This window comes from Polyergus mexicanus, unplaced genomic scaffold, assembly GCF_030449975.1.
Source record: "Polyergus mexicanus isolate NDT 795.1 unplaced genomic scaffold, iyPolMexi1.0 SCAF_16, whole genome shotgun sequence".
NCBI lineage: Eukaryota > Metazoa > Arthropoda > Insecta > Hymenoptera > Formicidae > Polyergus > Polyergus mexicanus.
The window spans coordinates 4,299,744-4,327,434 of NW_027223336.1; the positions used below are offsets into that span (position 1 = coordinate 4,299,744).

The 27,691-nt window shown below is 35.1% G+C and overlaps 2 protein-coding genes across 2 annotated transcripts in view; both read right to left on the reverse strand.

The window, feature by feature from the left end:
- Positions 1–315: 315 nt before the first annotated feature.
- LOC138940333 (homeobox protein E60) lies at positions 316–2,313 on the reverse strand. Its single transcript, XM_070309150.1, has one exon. The coding sequence runs from the start codon at positions 2,311–2,313 to the stop codon at positions 1,903–1,905; it is 411 nt and encodes a 136-aa protein (XP_070165251.1). The 3' UTR covers positions 316–1,902.
- The window catches only part of LOC138940123 (segmentation polarity homeobox protein engrailed), a 92,344-nt gene continuing 66,815 nt past the window's right edge, over positions 2,163–27,691 (reverse strand). Inside the window, exons 2-3 of the mRNA XM_070308670.1 lie at positions 11,921–12,041; positions 2,163–2,252 (exon numbers count right to left, since the gene is read on the reverse strand). Coding sequence (XP_070164771.1) covers positions 12,028–12,041 — 14 coding nt within the window. The 3' untranslated portion in view covers positions 2,163–2,252; positions 11,921–12,027. The remainder of the gene's footprint in view (positions 2,253–11,920; positions 12,042–27,691) is intronic.

The following is a 27,691-nucleotide window of genomic DNA, read 5'->3' on the forward strand; positions in this document are numbered from 1 at the left end:
GAGAGATAGTTTTATAAAAAATTTGCAATTGTTTTAATTTTGTAATTATGTTACTAAATAATTTTTTAATGGATATAAAAAAGATTTGGTAAATCTAGTATTATTTAAATGTAATTCGAAATTGTTTTTCGTTTCGGTGACACACCCATGTTATAATCGTCGATTGTAACGCGTCTGGCAAATGACATGTCGCGTAATCATTGATTGATCGGGCTTTCGATTCCCGCAGCTGTCGCAGGTTATACTTTACCTGAGCAAACGTTCACGTGACGAGGAGAGGTAAGCGCTGACGAAATAAAACATATTCGATGGCTTGATAATTGGGAATATTTAATTCGAATTTAAATAATCTTACAAGTTATCAGTTGTCGCGTGATCGTTCGTATGATCGCTACGATTCATACATATCATACGTAAATAAATAACTAAGTTATATTTTAAACAGTCTATATCGGGACACAACGCCGCCGCTAAGTGATAAATTATGTACACGTCGCTCCGTCGATTACATATACAACACACCTATACATAGCTCATCTCTCTATATTCTTGCTTCTCTTTCTATATATATATATTCTATTGCACGTCGCAGTCACTCCAGTTTTTCTCCGCGATATATATATCTTACATTTTTACAATAAATTAATGTAAAATCTAATTTTCCCGCTTCTCCTTTTACTCACTCGATTCCTAGTCTTCTCCTTCACGAGACGATTCCTTACGTTTTCGTGTAAATAATCTTGCCGGAAAAATTGCAAAAAAAAAAACATGGCACTTGTTAATCTCGTTCGTGAAAAAATTAACCGCTGCATGCCATCGCAGTACGCTAATCGAACACATTTTATTTTCACCTTAAAACTGGATCAAATTTTGTTAAGGAGAATTTTCGAGAACATCACGTAATAAACAATTGGTATATTTATTGGAAAAATTTTCTCTCCCGACGATATAATCGTAATATTATTAGACGCGTTTTCTTCTTTTACAGACGATACAGAATATCCCGGAAAATCCGGAATTGCGATATATCCCGTATAGCTTTTCTGAAAATCAAAATCTGATCCAACCATGCGTGTACTTCGATCTAGGAACGTGCGCCGTAGTTTTTATATTATTTCTTCTCGCCTTTTTCGAAGCGATGGCGAGAAACGGCGGGCGGCCGTAACTTATTCACGTAGCCATCTCGGTAACTAACATTTCTTTTTTCTCACAATTAACTGTCGAACGAAGGCGAGCGACATACGTCAAATGCTGTTTTATCGGAAGCTCTAATTACAGAACAAGAATTCCTCGAGTTGATTCGTTTGCTGTCTAACGAGTTGTCCCTCTAGTACATCTAACGAAATAAATACTCCAGTCTTTCATATCAAGGAAGAGAAATGGCAGACGGTAGGCTTTGCGGGCCCGCTCAGAAAGCTTTCCTTTTTATTACCTATTTGGCCAATATGACTCTTCAAAGTATAATAATACCATATATTTATCCTTTTCTCTTAAATAACACGAGAATTTACACCGCTTTGGTTAATTATGACTTGCTTTCAGAAACTTGTACGATTAGCAAAACGAACAAAATTATTTGTCGCGATACTCGCATTCTCTTTTGTAAAAATGATCGATTGAAAGAAAAAGATCACTTCGTGAGATTCTAATATCGTCAAATGTCTTTTTTAATCGTATCGAAAACATTTCTTTATTCTAGCTATCTATATAAGTATATTTTAATTTCTTCAGAGATTCTATTTTTCCCTCTCCCGATTTTTTTTTTCTCAAAAATCCTTACGTTAAGGATTAAAACGAAAGAGGATAATTGCTTGTAGCGTGTTTGGGGGTCAGATACGAAATTTAGGGCTCGATGTTACATATTAACATTTTGTCGTATGTTTCTGTTTAAGTTTGCATACGTCATTTCGCTTGAAGTTCCGCGGCCTGTTCCTCCTCCTCTTTAGTGAGCGGTACCGTCGAGTGATTATAGAGTCCCTGCGCCATCAGTTGGAGCGCGAGAGGATTTTTCTGGCCGCTGGCCTTCTTGATTTTCGCCCTCTTGTTCTGGAACCAGATCTTGATCTGCGCCTCGTTCAAACCTAGGTCCCTCGAGAGCTGCTGCCTCCGTCTCTCCGTCAGGTATCGGTTCTCCGCAAATTCCCTCTTCAGCCTCGCTAACTGCTCTCCGCTAAACGCCGTCCTAGGACGTTTCTCTTCGGGAGTACCGCCACCGCGTCCGTCTGTTCTCTTCACTCTTCTCGTGCGCGGACCTGCAACACGGGATGGTCCTAGCGTTAACTCATATCTGTCAATATGTTCATCCAAGAACATCTACCTATACGCAGATAAAATTCATATCATAAGTATATCTAAAATAGTCGATGTTTTTTTTTCGTTGCAAAGGTGGATATATCATAGATAATATATCTTTTTATTTGGACACAAAATTATCCCAAGACTTGTTCTCCGCATTTTCATAAAGCTAAACTTTCATTTCTCTCATATGATATTCTCAGCAAATGTTATCGGGTAAAATCGGATCTTTCATATGACAATATGCGTAAGAAGCCTCAGATTTTAAACAATACTTCACATAATATCGCCGTATATAAGCTTTAGACAGACATTGATTCAGCAAGTTTACACACGCCGATAAATCTGAGAAATTAACGAATCGCCGGCCGGCAAGTTTTACGGCAACTTTTATTGTCTACACTGTCTTGAGTGTTTTTCCCTCGGCGTGTTTGTGCGTCGGGTCTAAGTCCGGTTATGGCCGAGTGTCTTCTATAACAAGCCGGTTGCTTGGGAGGAGCCGGGGTCGAAAAGTTCGTCGACGGAATAAAAACGTCCGACTGGAAGGATCCTCCCGCCGGGACGAAGTAAATCCTTCCGTCTTTTGGCTCTACCTGCTTTATCGCGATGCGTTCGCGCGGATCACCGTGACGTACCTGGCGGCGATGGTTTTAAATCACACGCATTATTATTGCCGCCACGTTGCGTATCCTACGTGCGTAAACACGCGCATCTCAGCCGCCGCGGTGTCGCTATTCGCATGTTTACGTCGAAACCGTTCCTTGAGATTCTGATGGATTACGTATTACGTGACAGAGAGAATTCGACGAAAATATAATGCTTACTCTTCTCGAGTATTGAGATAATTAAGGAAATGACTGTGTGAGAGAGAGAGAGAGAGAGGCGTTACATACAGGGCGAGGCATCTAAAACAGGTCACCCGAATAACTCCAACAATTTTGGAGATAGGAGAAAATGTTTGAAATAAAAGTTGTACGGCATCGAGGGGGAAATCTTGTGGAAGTGAACAATATTTTTTAGATAGAGGCGCTTAGGAGATTTGAAGATCATCTTTATTTTTTTAAATGGAACTACCCTAATTTTTTTATACAAATCGATTCCTCGCAATATTTGGCACAAAAAATTATAAGGGTAAGACGGGCAAAAAGTGAATAGTTTACGAAATATTTTATACTTTATTTTGATATAATTTTACTTAAATTATAAAATATTTCGTAAAATATTCATGTTTATATTCGTGTCCTCTCTGGTGTTATCGTTTATACGGAAAAATATAACAAAGTTACTTTTTTCGAAAGAAACTCATTTCGTTAAATAAAACAAAATTATTTGGTTGAACCATTTTGTTGAGTGAACATGTAATTTGATTTTATTTAATAAAAATTACGTTACTGAAAAGAATGTTACGCTAACAAACTATTTTCTTCGTATGAAGTTGTTTATCTGAATAAAATTTTATTGTTGCGATAACAAACTCATCCATCTCATCGGGTTCTAAATAATTGTATTTGTTACTTGAACTAAATCGTTTAGTTGAATATCATAAGCTATCTTGCGCATTCGTGTGTCACTGCGCAGTCAATTGTTATGCAGTGTAGCGTGATGTGCAGTAACGCAGTGCATCTTCAATCATGGCGGATTCATCTGTCCGGGAAATACTGATTAGTCTCTCGTTAACGACGAGAGAATCGAAAAGATGGAGAATATAATCTGTATATCTCTTTCTTATCGTATCACAAGAGACAACCATCGAGTAAATTTCTTGTTGAATATGGATAAACTTTGGATGATGTAACAAAAGCAAATGTAACTGCAGTTGGAAAATTTGGTAACACACAAATGTGATTCAGTGAACAAAATTAAAATAAAAAACAACATTACGGTAAGATTATCAAAAACTAAATATTTTACGAGATATTTAATTTTTTATATCAAAATATGTCAGATTAAAATATAAAATAACTCAAAAAGTACTGAATAAAAAAATACTTTATTATAGTATTTTCGAAAGCTCTCGATGTCAGCTACAAGGATACTAAATAAAAAATGGGGGTTTCCGTTTAAGATTTTAAAGTTGACCTTCACATGACCTTCAAATGATTTTCCAAGGTCAAATCATTGTCACCATCTTATGGCCCCCTTGAAGCCACACAACTTTTGTTTGAAACATTTTTCGATTTAACGCAGTGTTTCTGAGATATTTGAGTGGGTCCTTAAAAATGGGACACGCTGTATATTCTTTTCATAAATGGCTCATTTTATTTTCAAAGACATTATGTGTCTAAGATTCTCGCGCTTTTGTAGGCATGTCGGCAAAAGTTATTAGGTCTAAACATTAATTTTTACGAAAACCGTCGCAATGAAGCATAAAATATCACAAGAAGAAGAACTACTTGATTACGATCTATTTACCGTCAAACAATTTGTCTGCGAACCAAGACTTTAACGATCGGCCGAGAAAGAGAGAGAGAGAGAGATGAAAAATTACAGGCTTGTGGAGTATAAGTTGCATTGCAAATGATAATTATCGAATGTTGTGTGTTGCGCGGTAGTATAAATTACTGTCGGCCAACGAGGGTCGTCCGGCACGTATATGAGTTTCGAAGTGAAAACGCGTTTTACAACGCGTAATCATTCAAAGCGAAGATCATAGTACGCAAGCTTTAAGTAATATTATCGGAAAAGCAGTTTGTTCCGCACGATCAAGCATCCGCGCGTCGAGACTCGAGTCGTTAGTTTCCCGTCTCTGATTGGCTCTTACAACCGGCTCTTACGGCCGCGATCGATTTCTATACACACGTGCGCGGTCATAAAAATCATTGTAAGAAATTCATCTTCGTCGCGAATGTACTCGATGGCGTCTGCGAAATACCTTACGAGATTGCGACTGCTCGCCATGTCGTTATTTTTTTGCGTTTTGTCAGACACGTGTCGGTATTTAGAAAAAAAAAAAAAAAAAAAAAAAAAAAAATTTATCAACATATCCTGTGTTATGCCGTCTTTGTGTTAAATAGTTGCGATAAATCATGCGAGTTTAATCGCATACCTAACCGGAAAGACTCATGAAAACTCGCCATCGAGTTTCGTGTCTTTCTTTCGGAATAAGAATAAAATTTCGGAAGACAAAATGTACCGGATGACCATTAGGATTGTGTTGAAAGTAAATGGTTATATTTCCTCTCCTCGATTTCGGCGGTCATTTAACTGATTAGATTCCGATATACGAGACCAGTCAATTTTACCTGAGCCGTTGTACAAGCCGGTTTACAAGTGTAAACGCGGTAAATATCGAAGAAAAAGTCTTTTTTATCGCGAGTGCTTCTACAGTAGAAATAAAAACTATAATGAAGCGTATCGTGGATTCCGTAATAAATATGGATCTAAGAAAGCTTTTAGGCTAAACTATACTTAGAAGATATACTTTCTTTCTGGAATCGCGCCATAACCTAATCTAACCTACATATTATGTTGGTGATCTGAGATTTTATTCGTTTTGCGATATTTTTTCGCAAGATTATCGATAATTTCAGTATATATGGCACTTTGAATGATCGACGTAATATACCCGGCCCATGTTGTACCGTTATAACGGATGAAACAATTGATGAATTGATTCCTACAGCCATATTGGTATTTGAAAGTTTTCGAAAACAATTGCAATTCTACGCTGATTGCGATGAAAAACGTTTTGAAAACGTACACCACTAGGCTCCATGCGGGCAAGGATAATAATGTATATTTAAATTATTAAAATATTATATATTTGTTTTATACTTATGGTAATAAAGTTTGACAAGCCTCCTCTACAAAATGGCGTTTCATTCATTTTGTTCGGCTTACTTGTTACGCAGTAATAACCATTTATTTTCAACACAATCCTAATGGTCATTCTGTAAAATGAAAAATAATTTTTCTAAATCATCCAGCGAATCGCTAAGCTCGCTCGTGTATTAGCTAGTTGCATTAACGTATGCGTACCATCCTTGGCAGTTTTCTCCTCCTCAGGAATGACTGAGGTAACCAACAGTCGGCAGTCTAATTACTTAAGCGAAGCGGTCCTGCAGACAAGCAACGGTGAAACGGTGAAGAGCATCTCTCCACAGACTCTCTTCTCATTCTCACCCTTCCCACTTACGGTAATCCCTCTCCAAAGACTCTTGAGGGTAAAACCAATAATGCTAAGACGCTCTCTCTCTCTCTCTCTCTCTCTCTCTCTCTCTCTCTCCTGTTAAGCGCAACCCCAAAAGCACCTCGAATACCGGAGACGCGCGGCCTCGCTGGAAACACTAATTTTCCTTGTCCTACTCCTGAGATAGACGTTGGCTCGTAGTTCGGTCTGTCAGTTTAATTGCGTTTCTTTTTCTGCCGCGTACAATCATGCAACTCGCGCGCACAGCGAAATGACATTTACATTGCTAATCAGCTCGATCGTTACACGGGACACGCATTAACTGATTAGAATAAAAATACCGACGTTATATTGATTGCTCATTTACATGCGAAAGAGAGAGAGAGAATCCTTCTCTTATAGAATGCGCAAAAAGACTTTTATACCTCGAGAGTGAAAAGGTGTATCTCGTTAACAAATTCTTGGTAGACGTCAATGTAAATTGGAAAATCCTAAAATTTAGCGCGATCGATTTGAAAAATTACTGCTACTTCTCTCGTTCCACTCTTGAGATAGATATGTCAGCTCTACTGGCTTCTAGTTTCTCCTTCGGGCAACTTTCGCGTAACGAATTGACAGCGCTGTGTTGTACGACCGCCCTTTCAATCTGCTACTCGACTTGCTCGTCACGTTGCTTTTAATTACATCCGTATCGGCGGCAGAACCGAGAAGACGGCGCAGAGCGTAGGATGAAACGGGAGAGTAAAATGTCTAGAATATCTGTTAAAAATGATCTGTAAATTAGTGGAATTCCATGCGGGGCAAATGGCCGACGATCGTGTTCGGAGTGCGAATTGTTTCGTATACGAATTAAATCTAAAATCGAATTGATTCCGATAGAACGAGTAATGCGATTGTAGAAAATTATCGACCTATGCCTATTTTCGTGCAATTAGAAAGGTCTTGTGAGAAGAATAATAACAGAACGTTTTTGATAAATTTGATTCAGTCTCTCTCTCTCTCTCTTGAGAAATATGTAGAAATGAATTATGAGATCGGCGCGGAAGAAGATTAAATATAGAAAGCTAGATTGTAATAGCAACTGACTAAATTAGAAAGTACAATACGTCAAGAAACAATACGTCAAGAATATTTCAGAAAATTCACGCAGTCATAAATTAATAATAATCTTTCAACGACACGCGCAGCTTTCTCGCTTAAATCTCACATCTTTTAGCGCGGAATCTCAAACGTCGTTCAAGTCGTGATAATTATAGCGTTTAAGAACAGAGTTTTTTTTTCCGTATAAATCGCTAAAGCCGAATAAGACTCGATAATCGCCGTAGACGATGCAATCCTGCGGGTCAATGAAAGTCTCTCCTTGTCGATTGGTCGCTTCTAAATCAGACGCGACCATGCGCAATTAATTAAATGTGAATGGTAGGCGAAGTGAGTCGTTCGAATACGTATCGCATCGCTTTTGTAACGAAACTGCTAAAGTGCCATTCGACTTGCTTGTCACGTCTTTTTTAATTGCGCGCGATCATCATCGACAGATACGGAAGATCGCCGGAAGGGAAAACGACAACGAGGCCAACACATACGGTGTGATTGTAGATGTGTTAAAATCGCTCGCGCGCCAACTGGGATATTTCGCGCCAAGTGATGCAAGTGACAAGCTGCGCTTGATGTACAAAGTTGCCCGGGTAGAAAGCGCGGCCGCGTGTGTTTATTCGATTCGTATTTAAGTATTCATGACACTTAATGGCGGTTCACCCGCTTGTCATCCGATGTCATCTGATAATTATAGCGATAATGTAGCAGCGACCGCTTAATGACAAGCTTTCGTCGCGCAAAAGACAAGCAATAAATAATTATTACATTTTAATAAAGCATATTTAATGCGGGAGAAGCGACTTTCTTCATCGCTGTTTTTTTTTTTCTCTGCGATGTCGCAAAAATCCAAACATGCTCCTCGTATATACTCTCATATATACTTTTGTCCTTTTTTCTCACGTTCTTTTTTCGATCGATGTGTATGATCAGATATCGTTCTATAAAGATTAATCGGATCAAATCGAAATATATTTTTGCCTAACTATATTATTTATAATCTCGAAAATATTATATATTTTCCTGTTATATATTATTTTTTCATTTGAAAATAATGTATTATTATTATTACAATATATTATTGGAAAAAATATATATTTTGACAATTTCAATTGATTACTATTGCACAAATATATAAATATTAGTTAAGACCATCTAACAACCATTTACCGCGTAAGAGATAATGTCAGACATAAAGTAATATGATAATTAAATAAAAAAATTCTCTCTCTTCTATTTATACACTAAGAGATCTATTTCGTTAAATAAAACCAAATTATTTGTTTGAATCATTTTGTTGACTGAACGTGCAATTTGATTTTATTTAATAAAAATTATGTTACTGGAAAGAAGTTAAATGTTACGCTAACAAACTATTTTCTTTGCATGGAGTTGTTTATCTGAATAAAATTTTATTGCTGCGATAACAAAGTCATCCATCTCATCGTGTTCTAAATAATTGTATTTGTTACTTGAACTAAATCGTTTAATTGAATATCATAAGCTATTTTCCGCATTCGTGTGTCACTGCGCAGTCAATTGTTATGCAGTGTAGCGTGATGTGCAGTACGCGGTGCATCTTCAATCATGACGGATTCATCTGTCCGGGAAATACCGATTAGTCTCTCGTCAACGACTAGAGAATTGAAAAAATGGAGAATATAATCTGTATATTTTTTTCTTATCGCATCACAAGAGACAACTATCGAGTAAATTTCTTGTTGAATATGGATAAACTTTGGTTGATGTAACAAAAGCAAATGTAACTGCAGTTGGAAAATTTGGTAATACTAACACACAAATGTGAACGAAATTAAAATAAAAAACAACCAAAAATTTGATTTTATACAGTTAATAATTTTGTTCACTGAACCAAATTTGTGTGTTAGTATTACCAAATTTTTCAACTAAATTTTTTTTGTATTAATTAAAGAATTCGTTTGCCCATATCCAAACAAGAGGTTTAGTTGATTCAAACAAATTTTATTTCATTCGACAAAATGGGTCTCTCAGTGTACTATTATCTTCATTACATACATTACTAGTTTGTCCGGTAATGAATGCATTGAACATTAAATCAGCGTCGTGAAATTTATCGCTGATAATTATTATCCTCGTTAAAAGGCAGCGGGTTAACAGAATGATATAAAGGAAGATGACGCGTCATTAAGTCATTAAGGCCATTGGCTCCATGTAATTGACGGAGACGCACTTTGGTCAATTTTCATCGATTAGTCACGCAAACTCGATAACGGCTCTAGTTACATCAAATAAGAGCATAATGCAATTACAACGAGATCCCGATATTTTGCTAATTTTGCAAGAAAATTTGAATTTTAATAATTTTATTTCTTCATTTTCTCTTTCTCTTTATCATATTTTCCTATTTTATCCTCGAAACTTTTTACTTTCTAAACATTATTTAATCGGATACGGTATATAATTTAGATGGCAACAAAATTTCAACAACGCAGAATGAAATAAAAGCAAAGCATCAAATATGAAATATCAGATAACAACGAGAGAAGTATCGAAATAAACACAAGAATTGGCCGGCCAAGAAACACACTGTAAAAAAAAGATTAACTGAAACTTCGGACAAAGTAGGATTGCAAAAAACTCAAAACAAGACAATATTCGCAAAAATATTAGCACTGAAAATTTTCGGAAACTTAAATCTTGTCTTGGTCTCGAATGAATCTTGTAGCAAAAATATTGTCTTGTATTATCTTGTCTCGATTTTATTAACAATTTTTATCTAATACTGAACAATGGTTTAAAATAATATTTAACATATAATTTTAACATATAATCTTTATAATATATAATAATTTAAGATAATTATTACTCTATTTATGTGTCATTTGTTTACTTCCCAAAATACTCTATGTATATAATGTTTCTAATGAGCTAAATAACTGTGGAAAATTTTATATGTTTATTTTGTTTACTGTATATATATAATTATTTTTAAATTTTTGTTGATATAAATATATTTATATTAAATAAAATTTTTTAACTTTGTCTAATATGATCTAAATGATCTTTTCTCATTTAATTTACACACAAATATAGATATTTTAGCTTTTTTTAAAAATCAATAATCTTGACAAGATCAATAATCTTGACAATGTTAGTCTTAGTATTGTCTTGATAACTAGTTAAAAATCTTGTCTCGATATCCTGCGCAATCCTAAGACAAAATGTCGGCAGTGTCCTTTTTTGCAAACATACTGTCTGAATTTTCAGAGACGCTTGAATTTTCCAAAAAACTCTTCCGAATTTTGAGAAAAACGACTCTGATGATTAAGATAGACTGCCTGAAATTTCTTTCAGACACTCAGATCTGAAAATTCATGAAACCGTGTCTGAATTTTTAGAAAATTTTTTACAGCACGTGCGTTTTCTCGTCAGAGTCGTGCCGAACGATCGGGTAACTGTGCAAACAACCGCTAGATCGTTCGAGAGTCGATCGACCCGTCTTTTCCGTGAATCTAATCGTTCCGTCCTCGTGCGGGTATACATCGAGATATATAAGCGGAGTCGCTTGAGTTATGACTGCGACCATTACTTGGGACAAACGAGGCTAAGCGTGTCGACACGGAGCCGGCAGCAGGCAGCAGGTCTCGTCGATTCTCCCGAAGTCATTCCGGCGACTTACGAGAATTACGAGAGCTCCCTCGATCTCTCTCTTTCTTACTCGAGTCGCGAACCTTCATCGAGCGCTCGCAGCTCCCGATTGACAGTTTTAAGGCTCCGTCGTTGGTATCCGGCTCTCGTTATCCAGGACGCGAATTCCGCATACACGCTTTATGTATTTCCTACGTTTGCCGCGAGCAAATATACGATATCGCGGTACAGAATAGCGATACCTTGTAACCCACATTTTCCAATTATTTATGTTACGAGGTTTTTGCGATATGCAGCTGCTCCCGCTAAAGTGCTGATGGTATTTCAAAAGCATAGATGGCTAGAATACGACGGGATGAAGTATGACGAGAAAGGAAGCTTATGGCAATGCGTTGAAGAGCACATTCATACTTCTCTATGAAAGACTTCATTTTCAATAAAGTTATATAAGCATAAATACAGAAAATAGAGTAAAATAGAAAAGTAGATTCCTAGAAGGTTAACTAATGCAAATAGCAGGTATTTTTATGAGCACTCAAAAACAATAATATATCTCTTTAAGTAATCACGGTTTTTTTTTTAAGACTAAATACATCATTAATTTACGTTATTTTAATCATGTAATAACATCAAATACAAATCGCAAAAAAGATGGAAGTTAATGTGGTCTTATGTTTTGGTGATTACGATCGATCTGATTGTAAAGCGCTGAATATCCACACATGATTGAGATATCGATTTAAAGCAAAAATATCAGCGATCGGGCAAGCTTACACAATAAGCGTAATAACGGCTTCGTTCAGAAAAGCTCACGTTCCCCGATGCCATTTCGTCATTAGTCTCGTCTTAGCTTGAATACGGCTCGTAACCGCCGTAGGTCGTTACTTACTTCGTCCTGAGAACAAAAAAGAAGAAACACACCGATTAAAACTCCTGTCCTATACCGTATGTACAACTTCATTAAATACATTTTATCGTTTATTCATTCGAGAGTCTTTTTTCTTACAAATTATTGGATATTGTTAATGCAAATATAGATAGTATATATACAGGGTGTTCCATTTTAAAGGACCCACTCAAATATCTCAGAAACACTGTTGAACAAAATTCAAAGTGCGTGTTATTTAGGAATGTGCCATCTACAATATATGTAAAAATGAAAACGATTCGTGAGGTGTAAGTTAATGTAAACATTTATCGTCATTTCCAATAAATCTACAAGTTATACCGATGATTTAGAAATAGAATCATATCAAAATTCAGGGTTGGGAAGTAACGCGTTACTTGTAACGCCGTTACCGTTACAGTTACTTTTTTTCGGTAACTGTAACGGTAATGGCGTTACAAATTTTATTTGTAACGGAAAAAGTAACTTCGTTACATTTTTCGGTAACGAGTAACGAATTTAACAGTTACTTTTATCGTTACTTTTTTCAAATTTTTTGATTTATTTAAGATATTATTCTTGCTATTGTGCGTGATAAAATTTTTATCTTAACCGTAAAGCCGTAAGCAAATCGACCAATTAGCATTCTTATTATGTTGTAAAAATGCTTGAATGTGATTGATCAACTTATGGCTCTTGCAGACCAGTGCGATGACGCGACGCGCGATATCCAATGAGAGCTTTATCTTTTCGGAAAAGCAGAGCTCTCATTTACTACCAGTTCTAAGTACCTTGCAACGAAAATTAGAAAATCTCAATAAATCTGACCTTATAGATTGCCATTCATTAGTTGAAGCTATTCAGCAAGGTTTAAATAAAAGGTAACTTATTAATTTGATTAATACATATGTTATTTAATTTTAAATAAGGATTTAATTGAAAAATATTATTTTATTTTAAACTATTGATTCAAAAGTATTAATTTCAATAAAACAAACAATGTCGCTTAATTTACTATATTTGATTTTAGATTTCTTACAATATTTTTGAAACAAAAGAATTAATAATAGCAGCATGTTTACATCCAAAATTTAAGTTAAACTGGTTAACCGGAGAAAAAAGAAAACGTGCTGAAAATTACTTGGAGGATTTATTGGGAATCCGATCAACTGAAAGTTCTTCAAAAGCTGGAAAATCTGACGATCACGATGATTTTTTCATTTTTGAGCAAAAAACGGTGCAAAATGAATCTGAACAAGAAGAATGACAACGGTTTTTAACATCAAATAATTGTAATATAGAAATGTTAAATGACTATCCAAAACTTAAAAAACTTTTTATTAAATATAATACAGCTCTACCAAGCAGTGCATCTGTAGAAAGAATGTTTAGCATCGGTGGCTCTGTATTAACACCACAAAGAGGGCATTTAAATGATGATACTATGGAGCAACAAATTTTATTAAAAATTAATAAAGAATTTCGATAAAATTTAATCATTTATTTTGTAATAAACCTTGAATGAAATCTTGCTTACAATTTTTTAAAAGTTTTTCTTATGCAAAATAATTTATTAGTTTTTATTGTAAAAAAGTAACGGAAATTGTAACGACTCGTTACTTTTTAGTAACTGTAACGGTAACGAGTTACTTTTTAAAATTGGTAACGAGTAACGGTAACGAGTTACTTTTTAGAAAAAATAACGATAACGGTAACGAGTTACTTTTATAAAGTAACTTTCCCAACCCTGTCAAAATGTGTATTCCATTATCGTGTACGTGTTTCATTATGTATCACGTTCTCACGATTACAATTTATTGAGTCGTCCTACGAGAAAAATTTGTGTTTCGCGGATCATAAAGCATAAAGCATTTAGAAAGCATCGATTCGTACTAGATCCAACTGGTCACATGGCAAGGTAGGAACTATAATCTCTCAACGTCTTTTGCCATTTAGTTTTCATGTAACCTCGGATGTTATCTCGGGAGGAAAGTCACTTCGTAAGGATCACTGCGCTCCACCGAGGAGTCACGATCAGTTACGTTGCTACACGGCATCGTGTCTTATTGTACGTTGTAGACGTTTCACCGGTACTAGAAGATCTTTATCGGTTCGTCTTATTATGATTATGTTATACGAGGATTACTCCGATCTCCTATCCCCCTTCCCCCTAACCCCTTCCATCTATTGAAGCGATATACATCGAGGCATGCGTTATCGCGGAGATAAGCGTGCAAGATTTCACGGATAAGTGTTACCAACGAAATAATTCACCAGGCGCGATTATTCGCAACATTGTTTATCATATGGTGGAAAAAACTTGATATGCCCTTTCGCGCGCCGTTATTAATTATTACATTGCGCGGATCGAGTTATCGCGCAAATCATCGATTGTCAAGGCGATTCGAATCTACCTTGTCTTTCGGGGTGGAAATGCGAGAGGGAAAGCACGTGCGCGCAAAACTCCGGTAGCTGATCCGTGTCCTCAAGTAGCTGTAACGCTTTTAACGCGCTAGTGATTATAAAAGTGAGTTGTAGAAACTCGACACAGCCAAGGATATTTACTAAATATAAGATCGTGTCCAGATTATACCGAGAATTATATTATAATAATTTGCAAAATTGAAACAGGGATATCTCTTAGAAGAGAAATTTTTATAAGCGATCGCGATGTTTTTATTTATATAATAACTTTTTTTAGAATTTAATAAAATGTTATGCGTTTCCTCCGATTTCGGCTGGAAATAAATAATATTAAATAAAATATTAAGATGGCAGTTTTTTTTTTTTTTTTTTATTTAAAGATGTTTTGTCTGTGCGTAGTGGCAAAAAAATTGTCAAAATTGAAGAAAAAGAAAAATATTTCTTACGTTTATATTGTTTAAGAAATCAAATAAAGAAATCCGTATTATAAAAAGAATTAAAGTATCGCAAAATAAATATGGTTTTTAACGTCTTCGTAAATGAAAATAATTGTAATTAATATTTTTTCGAATTTATGACAAAAACTTTTGATCGTAAACTGCAAGAAACAAAAAGAAAGAACGAGTAATTTGCAGAAAGAGAGAGAGAGAGAAACAGATAATACATTTTTACAATTTTTAGTAAATAACTTTTAAACGAGTAAGTGGACTTAATTTAAATCAGGTCTTGCCTAAATATTTATTAGAGTTTTTTTAATAAATTTTTTAATTTTTATTTCCTTGGCAATGTTTTTCTCCTGTCAAATTTGTCAATAAGTGCTACAATACGCGATTTTCCACAGGAATCAATGGTAACTTTAAATTTAAATTGTTGAGAGAATTGTGCTCAGATTTTGCACAGATACACAGAAGAAATAGTAAAACATTCTACGAAATTATTTTCATGCTTTTGTCAATGTTTTGGCATATGACACATACATCCTTAAACTATCGTTTTTCACACATACATACCTCATTTTTATAAATCCCGAGGACAATTAATGTATATACAATGTAATGGAGAAATATGGAGGAAAGGAAAGCATGTATAGAACTCGTGAAACATGACAAGTAAATAGATTTATCTCGACACGCCTGATTTGCCTTTGAAGTCTACCTTATGATTACCAATTTATCGGTTATCAGTTTGCGGGAAAATTAATAACATTTTCATTAGGATTATAAGTTTCGCGCTAAATAACGACGCCGTTTTGTTCCCGGTAAAGATATTCCAGACACCGACGTGATGACGATTAATCGAATTAAAAGCGGAAAGCAGTGTGGAGATTCGGGCTGATTTGCAATTGACGTTGCGTCAATTGTCATTATCATTAATTAATGAATTCGAGATGTCGTGCAAGAGAAGCAGTTTATCTCGAACCACTATTACATATGGCAATTACGGGCTCTCCTCGTACCAAACGACGTATAATTGTCCGTCACTCGCCGCGCTATCGGAATGTCTCTTTCTCACGATAATGTAAACGCGCCGACGTTTTCACGCCAACTGCTCAGACTTGCAACTGGTATGAAGACGCAAGCGCATATATAGCGTGCGTACAACGTATTTAACGAGCGGTTGGCTCCCACTCGCCGAGTCCGAAGATACGCATCTTCTAATCGCTCGCGATCGCGTAAATGCCCCACGGGAATCGCGACATTTAAACCGGCCTGAAAATCGACGTCAATCGCGTCTTCACGCAACGCGTCTCAATGCAAGATATTTTCGTCATTTGCAATTAATATGATTTTCAGAAATCTCTTAACTTTCTAAAATTTACGTAAAATTAAATTAAAAAAAAAAAAATAATAATAATAAGAATAATAAAAGAAATTTCGAATATAAAATAAGTAAAATGTTTATCGCTCCATTACAATAGATTTTTCGGTTTCATTATATTATTATCTATTATTTTGTTACATCTCTATATTAAATAAAGACAAAGGGTGTTAAGGTCGAGATGTAACTCGTCTTGCTCGCGGCTTCCTTCTGATAAAGGCTGCGCATTTCCGCGTGCGGTTTTTTTTTTTTTTTTTTTTTGCGTATTCTCTTCCGTATTATTTATCCGCGCGTGCAGTCTGTTCCAACCGTATTTTCAAATGCATGACATTATCGTGCCTCGTTGAACGCGTTGAGAGATATAAGGGTAAGGAGTGCTGTGTATGTGATTGCTTGTGCTACCATAAATTATATTCCCCCTGGCGATTCTGTGTTAGATGCACGCTTGACATTTAACCCTCGAGATTTATTTTGAAATAGATAATATCAACTTTACTGACTAATTTATGGAAACTGATTGAATTCAATGAGATTTACAATATTTTAAAGTAGATAATATTAACTTCACTGGCTAATTTATGGAAACTGATTGAATTCAAAGAAGGTTTCTCCATATTTTTTTTTTTCCACGCTATTTATATGTATACAGGATATCCCATTTTAAAGGACTCACTCAAATATCTCAGAAACACTGCGTTAAATCGAAAAATGTTTCAAACATAAGTTGTGTGGCTTCAAGGGGGCCATAAGATGGTGACAATGATTTGACCTTGGAAAATCATTTGAAGGTCATGTGAAGGTCAACTTTAAAATCTTAAACGGAAACCCCCATTTTTTATTTAGTATTCTTGTAGCTGACATCGAGAGCTTTCGAAAATACTATAATAAAGTATTTTTTCATTCAGTACTTTTTGAGTTATTTTATATTTTAATCTGACATCTTTTGATATAAAAAATTAAATATCTCATAAAATATTCAGTTTTCGATAATCTTACCGTAATACTTTTATGTACAGAATAATGAGACAAATCAATTAGTGCAAAAAAAAACAAATAATTGTTTAAAAAAATACATTGTAAATAATTTTTTTTTAAACTATTATTTTTTTATACTAATTGATTTGTAGCATTATTCTGTACATAAAAGTATTACGGTAAGATTATCAAAAACTAACTATTTTATGAGATATTTAATTTTTTATATCAAAAGATGTCAGATTAAAATATAAAATAACTCAAAAAGTACTGAATAAAAAAATAGTTTAATATAGTGTTTTGGAAAGCTCTCGATGTCAGCTACAAGAATACTAAATAAAAAAAGGGGGTTACCATTTAAGATTTTAAAGTTGACCTTCACATGACCTTCATTCGATTTTCCAAGGTCAAATCATTGTTACCATCTTATGGTCCCCTGGAAGCCACACAACTTTTGTTCGAAACATTTTTCGATTTAACGCAGTGTTTCTGAGATATTTGAGTGGGTCCTTTAAAATGGGACACCCTGTATATATATATATATATATATATATTTTTTTTTTATTTCTTTCTTATTTCTCATGATTATTGTGTATGTGTGTATATGCGAACATGAATATTATACCAACAATTATTTATATATCTATTATAATCTATTATAATTATCATATTTGTAATCATTTTATTATGTTTTAAATTCTAATATATCGCTACACACATAACGCAAATGTTCTTATCAGCATTTCTTTAATTGAACATAAGTTATAGTAATTATTTCCTCTCTTTCTCTCTGGAATACAAACGTGCGTGCGCGTGATTAAGTATATCATATCAGGATTCGCATTCTCGGATCGGCTATAAATATTTTCTCAACAAATACTTTAATAGATATTATAGATTTTAATCGTACCTCTCCTCATCGAGACCGTTTCCTGGCACGTAAATTTAGCAATTTGATTAAATCTCACGGACATGTTTCACACACTTTCCCTCGGTCGGAGTCATGTTTATCTGATCCCCGGTCGAGTCAATACAACGAGAATGCGGCGCAATTAGTATCTCATTAGACAGCGCGACTGTTCTAATTTCTTAGTTTCGCATTAGAAACGTCACTCTGTCTTGGAACGTAACGTGACGTTCCCTCGTCGCCTCTCTTCGGCTTCTCTCTCGCTGGTTCACCCTTCCGCTCTATTACGTTCCTTCGGCTTCTCCAAGCATGTGGCGAGGAACTTGGTATACGCACCAAAGTAAACCACCACCACTCTACCTCTCTTATATAGTGATTGACGTGAGCCGAGTCGATGTCGGCTCGGTTATGTGTTTACCGTTCCAAAACGCGTATTATTGAACCGATCACATTCTGCGATGCGTCTTTTTAACGGAAGAAACGGAAAACATTTTTCCATTCTATCGAAATTTAATTATTGTTGTTGTAATTAAATATGTGATAATTGCCCCCTAGGACGTTGATATATTTTTAATAATTTAATTTTATAACAATGTATCCATTATCTATTATAAAAAAATCGCTTTACTGTAAACGACCAGGAATGGCTTGTTTACGTAAAATTAGTAATGCCACATGACGGAAATCGCAAGAATAAGCGCACACTGAGAGATCCATTTCGTTAAATAGAACAAAATTATTTGGTTGAACCATCTTGTTGACTGAACATGTAATTTGATTTTATTTAATAAAAATTATGTTACTGGAAAGAAGTTGAATGTTACACTAACAAACTATTTTCTTTGCATGGAGTTGTTTATCCGAATAAAATTTTATTGTTGCGATAACAAACTCATTCATCTCATCGCGTTCTAAATAATTGTATTTGTTGCTTGAACTAAATCGTTCAGTTGAATATCATAACCTATCTTGCGCATTCGTGTGTCACTGCGCAGTCAATTGTTATGCAGTGTAGCGTGATGTGCAGTACGCGGTGCATCTTCAATCATGGCGGATTCATCTGTCCGGGAAATACCGATTAGTCTCTCGTTAACGACGAGAGAATCGAAAAGATGGAGAATATAATCTGTATATCTCTTTCTTATCGTATCACAAGAGACAACCATCGAGTAAATTTCTTGTTGAATATGGATAAACTTTGGGTGATGTAACAAAAGCAAATGTAATCGCAGTTGGAAAATTTGGTAATACCAACACACAAATGTGATTCAGTGAACGAAATTAAAATAAAAAAACAACCAAACATTTGATTTTATACAATTAATAATTTTGTTCACTGAATCAAATTTGTGTGTTAGTATTACCAAATTTTCCAACTAAATTTTTTTTTTGTGTTAATTAAAGGATTTGTTTGCCCATATCCAAACAAGAGATTTAGTTGATTCAAACAAATTTTATTTCATTCGACAAAATGGATCTCTCAGTGCAGCTCTTTGTCACTGTCTTCTCTCTGTGTTCGACTTTCCTCTTCGCGAGCCACGTGCCTAAAGAAGTCGGCGCGTCGGTTCATGTAAACTATCGCATTTGCTAAAGCAGCTCGAGCGAACGAAACGAGGTCGCGAGTGCGCTCTCGACATTGTAAACGGTGAATTGATATGAGATACGACTAGGTACAGACACGCGACAGACCCGTGACGGAAGACGAGCGCGATGAGAAGCGACGGTAAGAGAACGAGCGAATGTGGAAACCGGATGGAAAAAGAAAAAAGGAAAAAAAAAAGACCGAGAGAAAAGATCGAAAAACCGGAATGTAGAGCGAGGCGACGAGGCCCGGGCGTGCGGAAACAAACAAACACAGAGCTCTCGTTCCATAGCCGGTTAAATATAGGAGACGCGTTCGAATAGTAAATCGGACGCGCATTAGCGTGCGGTTAAACGAGCGTGTAAGTAGAGAGAGAGAGAGAGAGAGAGAGAGAGAGAGAGAGAGAGAGAGAGAGCGTTGAAAGATTGGCGCGAGCGAAATGCGTTTCCATTATTTCCGGCGAGCCGGTGGATCGCGCTCTTTAAACAACGCGTACGGAAACGGGGGACGCAGGAGTCGCGCGGATACGTAAGCGTAGTGGAGGATAATTATGGAAGAAGGATGATATGTAGTAATTAGCATATATATATATGAAACTTGATGATGCTGCATATATGAGATGCGCCTCGCGTATTTACATATTTATGCGCGTATTTGTAAATGTTGCGCTATGTCGACGAAGCCTTAAAGCGGTCCTTTTCACCGGATGTCGACGATCGTATAGACACCGGATGAGCGAAAGTTTTAAAAGAGGTTTATAAACTCGATAAGGAGTTTCAAGATTCCATTCTGTGCATTCTCGTAAAGAATGCTTCTCTGTCGATAGCTTTATCGAGATCTTATATATTAAGGATATTTTGGCTGTAGAATAGTAGGAGAAACTGTCAAAATTAAAAAAAAAGAAGAGAAAAACACTTTCTTACGTTTGAAAAATCAAATAAATAAATCCGGAATATATAAAAAGAATTAATATATCATGAAATAATGTATCGTAAAAGAAAATAGTATGTAATTAATATTTTTCCTAATTTATGACAAAAACTTTTGATCGCGAATTACCCCCTCAAATCAACTGCAAGAAATTGAGAAACATAAACGAGTAATTCGCAAAAAGAGACACAGAGAGAGAGAGAGAGAGAGAGAGATAATATTTTTCTACAATTTTTAATAAATAATAAATAATCAAATTTTGTTTAAATATTTATTAGAGCTTCCTTAAGATGTATGTGAAAATTTTTATTTCGTTGACAATATTTTTTCCTTGTCAAATTTGTCAATAAGCGCTGCAATACGCGATTTTCCACAAGCATCAATATTAAGTTTAAACTTAAATAATTTCCAAACCGTTAAGAGAATTGTGCTCAGGTTTTGCATAAATACTCAGAAGAAATAATAGAATATTCTACGAAATTTTCATGCTTTTGTCAATATTTTCACATATGACACGTAATATCTTCAACGTACGCCGGGCAACATTTTTTAGAATGAATAATCGTGTTCCGAAAGATGATCATTTGACAAATATAGCGTACGCCAGCATATCGATCAAAGGATAATTTAACATCGTTGAATTTTTGCAATGACGAAACAGAACGATAGCAGAGAAGTCAACGATTTCTTTCTGACAAGTGTAAAAAATCGTATAAAGTGCGAAAGAAGATAAATTATTTATTGTTTGCGCGTAAATCCGCGAACCACGATGATTCGCTCTCGCGCATGCCTTATACGTGCATCAAAGACGATCACGCGTGTAGGCGCGCGCACGAACGGTAATTTACCTGCGCGCGCAGGACGCAATTCGCAGCACGCGAATGAAGGCGAGCGCATGTGCGTCTGCGGAAGAGCGAGTTGAAACGGACGATGCGAGGATATGCGAAGGACGGGAGGGACGAGGAGGAACGTAAGAGAAGAGGTTACAGAAGAGGAGGAATACACAGGGACAGGAACTTAGGGACAAGGAAAGGACTGACGGAACGACGGGAGCGGGAGAGAAGGAGATAACCGCGGGGTCGGAACGGGGTGGTTGAAATTAATGTTGCCCGCTTAATTGGAGCCACCGAAGAGTGTGCGTGTGGCCTAAGCGGTTCTCAACCAGTGTTTTCGGTATGTCATGTATCCCTTGAACACGTTCGGTAATAGCCGATACAATTTTCGATACTTTTAATTACTTGTCATCGAAACGATAGTTGCGCGATATGATTTTTTGATATCTGACTTTAATTAATATTTTATAATATGTGTAGAACACATATAACGTGAGATTATACAAAAAGTTTTTGTTTTACGATTAATCGATATTCTAAAATGTACATAGTAATTTTTATCCTCTTAGAATTATATATTATGCCAATATTCTTCTTTGCTATTTTTTTATAAATCTGTCCTTTTTTTTTTAACGCAGTTTTTAATTTATATAAAATGCTGCAGCGATTCATTTTACGAGATAAATGATTCATCTTCGTCCGATATATTTTTCATAATGATTTTAATCAACTCTGTAGATTTCATATACAGATTTAGAGATATTTCTCATCATAATATTGCGAAGGTAATTTGGAAAGAAGACGCGCTCGAAAATTTGAGTACCAACGCCAGCGAGAAAGTAGCAAGAAGATGATTCGCGAGCAGGTTCGCAGCAGGTGCTCGTGCCGGGTGTGCCGTGCAAATATTACGAACATTTCGAGTCTCCGTCTGATGATCTCTGGTCTCTTCTACCCAGATGAAGTTGATTCTCCACCAACTACTATCTCGGAGACACGCTCACGTGTCCAAGCTTTTTTGCATCGTTATATGATACTGCTGATTTGTGCCCTGATTGCAGCAAGAACACAACACTATCATTAGCATTTGCTAGCAGAAGTATCTGTTAAAGAAATTTGAAGAAGAGCTCTTCCCCTCCAATTCGAAACACAGCAGGAATTATAAATTATAACGAGGATCTCGAGATAAATTTATATGTATAGATTGTAAATAATTGATTTTTTTCTGTAATATATATTCTGTGATATTATTGCATTTTATTTTTACAATTTTAAACATGCTATCTTACCGGCAATATTGCGACATGACGACAAGTGACATAAGTGACATATGTGTTAATGACTTACCATCGCAATATTCCTTTCCGATTTTGTAAATCCTTATTTTTCAGAGTACACTTTGAGATTATCGAACGATAAACGCGGCAGTTTTCACTGCAATTCGAGAAATGTTGTGGCATTAGTGATACTAAAGCATGACAAGAGACGATTCTATTTATATACATACACGGAGGATTCCATCTCGTCGCGATATTTTACACAATTTTCAACGTAAACCCACTGATGCCAGAATTGAGACGCGAGCAACACGACTCTGTGTTTATCCCCTCCACTACGGAGTCGTGTTGCTCGCGTCTCAATTTTGGCATCACTGCGTAAACCTTGAGATTGTGCGTCGAAGTCGTGTCATCGATGCGATTCGCCACATGTGACTATTGGCGAGAATACATCCGGACGAGAGAAGCGAGTTTCTGTAAGAATTCTGGAAGTTGCGAAGTCTATGCGTCCATCGTGTTTCTTGAAAGACCGAGAGAACGCGAAACGGGAAATAAGAAAAGAAAAGATAAAAATTATACAAATTAGAAACTTGCACATTGCTTCCTCATCATTTTATTTCCCTCACAAAGCTCTTCCCTTACTCTCTAAATTTCTTAGAGCGAAAATGCACTCGAAAAATTGAGCGGCCGGTCGAATCACTCGAGTTAGAGTGATTTAAAAAAAAAATTATATTTCTTACGCTTATACCGTTTGAAAAATCAAATAAATAAATCTGGATTATAAAAAGAATTAAAACATCACAAAATAATATTTTAATGTTTTCGTAAAAAAAAAAAAAATAGTTGTAATTAATATTTTTCCTAATTTATAATAAAAAAAACTTTTGATTGTGAATACTTGCTGTAATCAGCTGCAAGAAACAAAAAAAAGAGCAAATTGCCGTAAGAGAGAGAGAGAGAGAGAGAGAGAATATTTTTCTACAATTTTTAGTAATTAACTTTTAAACGAATAAATGGATCTAAATCAAATTTTGCACAAATATTTATTAGAGTTTTCTTACTTAATATATGTAAATTTTTATTTCATTGGCAATGTTTTTCCCTTGTTAAATATGTGCTACACAATACGCGATTTCCCATAAGAATCAATACTAACTTTAAACTTAAATAATTTTCGAACCGTTAAAAGAATTGTGCTCATGTTTTTACACAAGATACTCAGAAGAAATAGCAGAACAGTCTAAGAAGTTTTCATGCTTTTGTCAATGTTTTGACATATGACCATAAACATAGTATACCTAGACCGAGCGTTTGCCTTTATTTAAGGAGTGGGGATAAAGATGCACTTTTCATTCATAGAAGTGAGTTCTCCCACTTTTTATTGTAGAATGAAAAAATGGAGTAAATATGTATACTCTATTTTATAGAGTGAATATTGTCACTCTATATATTATAGAGTGAATATTTTTATTCGCGAAGAGTGAGTGAAGCGCACGTGAAGCATGCATGAGTCCGCCATTAGCGAAAAAAGAAGAAACGCTATCGTCTCGCTGTCTCTCGACGATATCATTTTCGTTGCTCGTGTACTTGGTACGAGACAAGAAAAAAGGAGACTCAGTCGGCTTTCACACTGAGATAATATGCTATGTGCGATATGCAGTTTCGATTATATGAAGTGAGAAGCAATGACATTGCTTTTCATTTCAACTTATCGAAGCTTCGCGTTGCACGTAGCATGCTATCTCAGTGCGAAAGCCGATTTAGAATTAAGATTTATACTTTCTAAGAGTGAATCCTGTTCACTCGTAACAATCGAATGAAAAATTCTCTTGACAAAACAGTGATGACTCCATTCTCCGATCGAGTGAATTATTCACTTCAAAACGAATAATACATTCATTTTACTTGAGAGTCAAACAGTTCACTTTTGTGAAAAGTGAATTTTCACTAATTACGAGTGGCAGTACTTTCCACTATCGCTCGAAGTGAATCTTCACTCGTTTGGAGTTAAATTTCACTCTAAGAAATTTAGAGAGTAAAATAAAAGGGTTTTTCTCAAATTTGACTTCCTCATCGAGGAACCTTTATCGTGTTAAAAAATTTAGCTCGACATCTCGAAATTTGTGGAAGTTAAAGCGTGCACAAACATTTTTCAAAAAATCCAAAATTTTATAAAAAATGAACCCTTTCACCAATCCTCACCAAATTCAATACCAACCATCCTTTAATAAGGATGTATGTGTCATATGCATAGACATAGTATTGTATATCTAGACCGAGTGTTGAGGAGTGGGAACCGAGATGCACGTAGAAAAGGACTGTTTTGTGCCCCTTGCGTTCTCTCTCGCTCGCACGTAGCATGACGAAAGAGAGCGCTATGCTCTGTGCGAGCGAGAGAGAAAGCAAGCCTTTTTTTTATGTGCATCTTTATCCCCACTCCTTAAATAAAGGCAAACGCTCGGTCTAGGTATACTATGTTTATGGTCATATGTCAAAACATTGACAAAAGCATGAAAACTTCTTAGACTGTTCTGCTATTTCTTCTGAGTATCTTGTGTAAAAACATGAGCACAATTCTCTTAACGGTTCGAAAATTATTTAAGTTTAAAGTTAGTATTGATTCTTATATATGGGAAATCGCGTATTGTATAGCACATATTTAACAAGGGAAAAACATTGCCAATGAAATAAAAATTTACATATATTAAGTAAGAAAACTCTAATAAATATTTGTGCAAAATTTGATTTAGATCCATTTATTCGTTTAAAAGTTAATTACTAAAAATTGTAGAAAAATATTCTCTCTCTCTCTCTCTCTTACGGCAATTTGCTCTTTTTTTTGTTTCTTGCAGCTGATTACAGCAAGTATTCACAATCAAAAGTTTTTTTTATTATAAATTAGGAAAAATATTAATTACAACTATTTTTTTTTTTTTTTTTTTTACGAAAACATTAAAATATTATTTTGTGATGTTTTAATTCTTTTTATAATCCGGATTTATTTATTTGATTTTTCAAACGGTATAAGCGTAAGAAATATAATTTTTTTTTTAAATTTTGACAGTTTTTTGCTACTATTGTACAGCCAAAACATCCTTAATGATACTCTATTCATGTAAAAAAAAAATTTAGCTCCATGTCACAAAATTTGCGAAAGTTAGAGCGTGCACAAACATTTCTCAAAAAATTCAAAATTTTATAAAAAATAAATATTTTCACCGATGTTTATCAAATTCAATATCAAGCATCCTTTAATGATATTCTATTCATTCAAAATAATTTAGTTCGATATTTCAAAATTTGCGTAAAATAAGTTAGAGATTGCAAACACATCGGCCAATCCGTACACACACACACACACACACACACACACACACACACACACACACACACACACACACATGGACATTTTAAAAAAATAATTGTAATTTTTCGACTTTTTGGAACATTTTGAACACATTGGCATAGAAGACTGTAAGTAAAATTTTGTCAAACTTTTGAAAACAAAGCTTCCTCTATAAGGAATCAAAAAGAAAAGGAAAAAGAAAAGAGAGCGCGGGAGAGAAGTACGTCGTCATTCGTCGCGTTGTATCCTGCCGCTCTTGTCGCCGATCCTCATCTCGCGAATGTCGAAAAGGGGTCTCTCTCTCTCTCTCTCTCTCTCTCTCTCTCTCTCTGTCTCTCTCTCTCTCCCCTCACTTATTGTTACTTACGGCTTACGGGGTTTTGGCACGCGAGCGGAGCTAATGTGTTAATATAACGTATGGGGGACTCGCCGGTGCGTATCCGCGCCTACGTAAGGACACGTACGCGCACGCATGCCGGGCATGCGCCATAAAATCGACCCACCCGATCGTCGCCTTGCCACCATTTCTGCCGTCGAATTGCGCCAGATTGTATTCGTGAAGGTTAATCGCTGTTCGTCTCGCGATAATTGCGGCGACCCGTTCGTTCGCTCATGTAACAACGTCCATACGAGACATCCCGTCATATCGCTCTATCGTCGCTAGATAATGATAAAACAAAAGAAACTATTTATTAATTTACATAAATTATAATTAATAAATAATCGATATTGTGCACCTGTTCGTATTCTATTTCTGTACCTATTCGCTTGATGATGTCCTTAGTACTCTGCGTTGATACCACTGCTTGCTAATGTCAGAATTTTAATCTCTCGGATTTGTCGAAAGATTAAGAGGATGTTACGTACATAAATAAAAAGGGTTTAATTCTAGTATAAATATTAATATATTAATATTTATACTAGAATTAAACCCTTTTTATTTAATATTTAATATATAATTTATATATATATATATATATATATATATATATATTTATATATATATAATTTATATATATAATTTATTATATATATAATTTATTATAATTTATTATAATTTATTATAATTTATTATATATATAATTTATATATATATATATATTTATATATATAAATTATATATTAAATAAAAAGGGTTTAATTCTAGTATAGATATTAATATATTAATATATATATATATATTAATTATATATTAAATTATATATTATAATATAATAAATTAATTAGTGTAAATATAATATGTATATAAAATTCGATATATGCATTATCTTCAGAGTAATATCATTTTGAAGACTAAAAGTGAGCGTCTCTGACTGTTACTTGGGAGCAATTTGTAAGCTCGTTCGCCTTACACGGCATCTTAATATCCGCTTCATAGATCATGAGCGTGTATCTCGCGCGGGCGGGAGTTTCGTGATGCATGATTTTACGATGGGAGCGACGTATATACATTCGACGGCCATTATACACGATGAAATTTTCTCTTCTTTTTTTTTTCTCGTTGTATACGCGCGTTCGCGAACGACGACACTGTCGGTCACGCGAGTACTCTGCGTTGATACCACTGCTT

Coding starts and splice junctions, on each gene's coding strand:
- LOC138940333 (XM_070309150.1), bottom strand. CDS start 2,313: ATGTTCTTGGATGAACATATTGACAGATATGAGTTAACGCTAGGACCA.